General features: G+C 52.5%; 2 protein-coding genes across 2 annotated transcripts; one reads left to right on the plus strand and one right to left on the minus strand.

Annotated features, from left to right (window-relative positions):
• Positions 1-77: 77 nt before the first annotated feature.
• Positions 78-1,058, plus strand: GUITHDRAFT_114019 (hypothetical protein; the record flags this gene model as incomplete). Its single annotated transcript, XM_005826695.1, has 1 exon — positions 78-1,058. One exon carries the CDS (start codon positions 78-80, stop codon positions 1,056-1,058), a length of 981 nt encoding a protein of 326 aa, XP_005826752.1.
• Positions 1,059-1,717: 659 nt separating this feature from the next.
• Positions 1,718-3,466, minus strand: GUITHDRAFT_114020 (hypothetical protein; the record flags this gene model as incomplete). Its single annotated transcript, XM_005826696.1, has 4 exons — positions 1,718-1,864; positions 1,918-2,245; positions 2,288-2,423; positions 2,482-3,466. The coding sequence occupies 4 exons, from the start codon at positions 3,464-3,466 to the stop codon at positions 1,718-1,720; spliced, it is 1,596 nt and encodes a 531-aa protein (XP_005826753.1).
• Positions 3,467-5,448: the final 1,982 nt, after the last annotated feature.

A 5,448-nucleotide genomic window follows, 5' to 3' on the forward strand; every position in this document is an offset into this window, starting at 1 on the left:
TTCCACGTCATCGTGTTTGGCCCCGACTGCTCCTTCCGGTCGGGGAGCGTGACGGAGGGGGTAACATCGTGCTCACGATGATCGTCCTCCTCTCCCTCCTGGCCATCATCGGCATGGGAGCAGGGCAGGCGAACTTCTCGCGGCTGCTCGTCTCCTCCTTCACCCCCCACAAGCTCCTGCTGCAGATGCCCATCATGCTACAGATTCTCATGTACCTCCAGGTCGTCCCCACAGTCTGCAGCATGCTCAACGGCAAGCCCGACCGCATCAGGATTGCGGTCCTCGTCGGCTCCCTCCTCCCCCTTCTCGTCTGCCTCCTATGGAGCGCCGTCGGCATCGCGCTCGTGCCCTCCAACGGCGGCGCTCTCTCCATGGACCCCGTTGACTTTCTTCTCTCGCAGTGCGACGGCTCCTCGATCCTCCCCACAGCCACCGGCCTCATCGCCTTCGCGGCTATCGGGACGACCCTCATCGGCATCTACCTCATCATCGCCCAGTACCTCCACGAGATCCTCGTGAGCTGGAGGGGCGGCAGGCGGCAGGAGGAGGAGGCGAGTGGGAAGAGGCGGCCAGGTCTGTCTAGGCGCGTGCAGGTGCAACGAGATGTGTCGAGGATGATCTTGAGATCGGAGTCAGCCGGTGACGTCAGCCTGACTCGCCCGCACCATCTTCTCTCCCCCTCCGACCGCGTCGCTGCTGCTCTGCTTGCGTCCGTTCCTCCTCTCCTCTTCGCGCTCGGAGGCGAGTCAGTCTACATCATTGCCCTCGCCTTCGCAGGAGCGTATCCTCTGTGCGTCATGTGGGGCCTGGCTCCTCCATTCCTCCTCTCCAGCCTCAGGAACAAGGCAGAGGACAAGCGAGACCTGTACAGCAGCAGCATGCGGCTGTTTCCTGGAGGAGGAGGCTCCTTCTTGCAGCTCTCGGGCTTCGCTCTGCTCCTCATGCTAGTCGCCCTCACGAGGGACCTGCGGGAGCTGCTCCTCCTCCTGCCGCAGCTGACGCGGGGGGCTGCGAAGCTGGTGGGGATGGCAGGGGAGGAGTGGGTGCATGCGGGATAGTCACGATCTGTTGCCTTGCGTTCCGATGCCGCAACTTGACAGATATGAGGAGGAGGAGCGAATGGAGCTACGGCGCAATGCGCCGGGCCATTGCGGGGATGCCGCGACAAAGTGTTTCGAGGTTGAATAACTCTTTGCTTTATCTTTCTATCTTTTCTTCCGTTCAGAGAGTCAGTCTCAGGGCTTGCCGTCCTCTCTAGAAGAGAGAGATGGAAAGAGGAGATTGGAAGGCTCACGAAAATCAAGCATCTCAAGTATCACCGTCAGTGACCCGGATGTTGCGGCAGTGCAGGAATGGCACCTATGGCAACAGGGGGAGATTGATGGAGTCGGAGAATGGAAGCGCATCGGTCCCCTCAAACCGTTGGGAAGCCTCGGAACAGATCTAGTGGAATCTTTGCAGAACAAAAGCAGTGCATGTTGGGCATGGAGCCTGAGGGCCCGGGGAATGGCCCGCAAAGTTGAGTACGGATATTTGTATCGACCAAACTATTCATAGTGCTTACTACTTGAAGGAGAAGTACTATGGACCGAGAACCCGACTCATGCAGTGCTGCCGAGCCTGAAGAGTCAGGGCCTCGCCTTGAAACAGGGCCTGAAGAGTCCGCGCGGCGGCAGAAGGCGGTACTAAAATCTTTTTCTAGCCGGGTACAGATTCTTCATCGGAGCCACCAAACAGGTCCCTTGGAACAGTACTCGCAGCGCAAGTCTCCGAATCTTGAGTCGTTCTGGATGATGCGCTTGTACCAGACCCACAAGACTTTTCGGCCGAAAACTGTGATGCCTCCGGACTGTTTTCTGAACTCCTTACAGAAACGGAATTGCAATACACAATTTCAGGCCCATCACGCCCCATCACATATTTCGCCTCCTCGTCGTATTCCAAGCCAAACGCGTTTCGTAAGCAATGCTCGCAGTCGAAATCCATTCCTTCGTCCAAGCTGCTGTAACAGGACATGAGAAGTAATCTTGTGACGTTGTTTGCCAAGTCTCCGTAACAGTGATTCGTGATGGCGTTCATCGAACGAAGCGAGAGAAGCAGAGGATGCGGAGCTTGGTGTAGATGAACCTCAGCCTCTTCGGGACTGCTCCCTTTGAACCTTATTAAGCGGAAACAAACAATCTCCTCGGTTGTAGATTCCAGTCCCTTGAATGTCTTGACCATTTTCTCTGCTCTCAACTTCTCCCTGAGAATTTCACATTCAGCAACCTTGGTTAGACTCGTACACCGTGCCGACTTGGTCGAGATTCCGGCATTCTGCAGTAGCTCTTCGAGGCTCAGTTCTTGACCGCACTGAATCGCAGCAACATCCTTGAGTAGTATCTCGATGTACTCTAGAGCCTGATGAAGTTTCTCCATGTCACCTAGAAGATGCGGCTCATTGGTACGGCCCCCGTCTACAAATACATACAGCAATACTACCTGGAAAAATGCTGGGGATCAAGTAGTCCTCCCTCATCGGCTCGCAGATCTCCTTGAGGCGAGACTTCTCTCCAACCTGTGCCTCGGAGACTTGATCGTGCCGCCCTGACTTATTCTTTCCGATTGCTTCTGTTTCAAGTCGCAACACAGTTTCATCATAAACTTCTTGATTTGCACAGATTAAGATCGCTTGGTACCCTTCGCCGCTCCACTCGCATTGCTGCTGGGGACATAATAGCGGAAGTACCATAATAGCTGCTTTTTGGTCTAGATGCGCTTGTTGTGCAACCAGGTTGATGAAGTTGTAAGGATTCTCTGCCATCCCCGGCATGTACTTGTTGTCCTCATCGAAACACCCGAACAAAATCTTCTCAACCACATCTTTGGACTTTAGCGTTTCCTCGGGAAGGGTATGCTGCAAAATAGCTGCCCAGTCGGTCCGACATAGATAGCTGTGTGGGATTAAGTGCGAAGCTTGTATTGCAGATGATTTGACCTCACGACCTTTCAAGTCAAATCTTTTCTCGTTGGAGGGACCTGGGTTACCCCTCTTGCCATCTTTATAGGCTGATGCTTTCACAGCCACACAGCGATCAGATAGTCTCTCGAGTGCACATTCTTGGAAAGCAACGCAAGTAATTTTGCCCAATACAGCAGGAGCACTGGGAAGATCGACACTACCAGAAGAAAGGTCGTCAAAAACACCGAGTCTCATCTTGTTCACTATATCTGTCTTTTCCTGGGAAGCCCTCAAAGCTTGATTCTCTTTCTCCAAAGCTTGGATCCTCTTGTCTGATTGTTCTTTCTCAAGCGCATACTGTTCTTTCTGGCGCTGATTCTCTTTCTCCAAAGCTTGGATCCTCTGGAGGACGTTATCTAGCGTGAGAGCTTCGAAATCTCTCTCTACATCTTCGAGCCTCTTCCCCGCTGATTCCTCGTCCTCGTCCTGCGAAGGCTGCTGCCGCGCCCCGTTCCGACTCGCCATGGTACTCAGTTTGCGCGGGAACTTCGGAAATTTTCCAGTGCAGAAATCTATTTTTCAAATTCTGACCGTCTTTGCTAAAATCAAGTTTAGGCGGTAACAGTGGAAGAACAGTATAGTATTCAAATATCAGTGGAGAAGTTCATAAACTCTCATGAGAATTCGCTCTAAAATGACCCAAATGACCCAAATGTCGTCCTTACACACGCTAGGACTTTCAGATTGACATTTGAAAATCCGACCCCACAAACTTTAGTACTGTATTGGAGCTTATTTGTACCACGATTGTACCGCAGGGACCCAACCATCATTACCAGTTGCAGACTTTTGGTACAAAGAATCGAAATGTAGTCACTACAAATAATATCTGTTTTTGAGAGATTCCTGATCTTTGTGGTACACTCCATAGATCCTTCTTTTCCACTTTCATGGTACTAATTCAAGATCTAGTTGAAAATAACCTAAAGTAGCGTTTCTCTCACAGTACAAAAATCGAACTTCACTGCAAATCTGGTACAAATCCTAGAAACCGTTGTGGCTACCCTATATTTTCCCAGGAAAATCTGGGGTGGGCACCGTGGCAGGTTTGCCACCCCCCCCCCTTTGCGGCACCTGGCTTCCCTTGACTGCCTTGACTACGTTCGATGCGGGGTATCCTTGGATCATACACCATGAAGTAGTCGTTCATCTCACAGCCTTGCTATGCTCATCTCTCATTCCGTTTGCGTCTTCTTGAAGCTGACTGCGATATCCATGCGGCCTGCTTCGAAGGCCTCATAAGGTCTGATACAGTCATCCATGACACCTCAGAGAATCCTCCCTCTATCGCCTCCAGTCCAAGAATTCTTGTGACTCGCTCGTATTCTTCCATCAAGACATTCTCACATTGCTGATATATGAAGTCTGCTTCTTCCCGATCTGGATCGCTATTGTAAATGTTCAAGGCTTTTGCTTCTCTTTCTATCACTTCGATGAGGCATCGTAAATCACTTAGCCTTCGACCGTCGGAGGTTGCTGGGGAGAAATCAGTGCCCCTCACTTGTTTGAAATCTGTGCCCCTCACTTGTTTGAAAGGTTTATGTCCTCGCCCTGCATTTCCAAAGTGCCAGAGAATCCATGCGTCATATGTCCTCATTCCTCTCCAGTCATGTTGTGATAACGGGATGGCAGCAGATGCTTCAACTTCGCCTGCTTCGCTGCCGGGAGGCCGCTAGTACCTCGCTTGCGGCAGCCTCGCCTGTCCTCTCCGCGTTGTCGCCGCTCTGCCCTCATTCAAGTTACCGTTGCTGACACGTGCGTACTGCGATGCAGCCGATGAAGGTCTGCACAACAACCTGAGTGCAAGAAGAGGGTGGTTCAAAACAAGGAATGATTCCTTGGCATCACCACTCGAAGAAACTGTTCGTGGTATATCACTGATGCCAACCCAACTTGAACCACGGCGTCTGCGGTGTTCACACATATGGGAAGTTTCACAATCGTGTTGACTCGTTCTCGGCTCTCCTAATCCGTGGTGTGATACATTGATGGTAAAATTGCGAAATCCGCTTGCTCAGTCAGCAACCGGATGCTCAGTCAGCAACCTTGAGGCTATTCTTCATTCCCACATGCTGATCGCCAGCTTGTTCATACCTAGGATTCATACCCTCAGCGCTCGGCATGGTCGTATGCTGGATGTACCTCGTTGCACAGGTGAAGATGAGAAGGATGGGAGGGAGGACGGGGTTGAAAGGAAAGGGTGGTGGCGGCGGAGGAGGAGGAGGAGGAAGAGGAGGTGGTGGCGGTGGCGGTGGCGGTGGCGGAGGAGGAGGAGGAGGAAGACAAGGAGCTGACGTCGAGCAGGGGCTGGTCGTTGCTGAGCTCTCGTTGCGAGCGATGAGGATCACGAGGAGGAGCACGGTTTCTATCGATGCCATCGCGTCGCTTGCAGGAGGGCGTCAGCTGGCAAACCTGCTGGGCGTGTCCTGGCTGGTGCTGCAATGGGC

The sequence above is a fragment of the Guillardia theta genome, assembly GCF_000315625.1.
Source record: "Guillardia theta CCMP2712 unplaced genomic scaffold GUITHscaffold_72, whole genome shotgun sequence".
Classification (NCBI taxonomy): domain Eukaryota; class Cryptophyceae; order Pyrenomonadales; family Geminigeraceae; genus Guillardia; species Guillardia theta.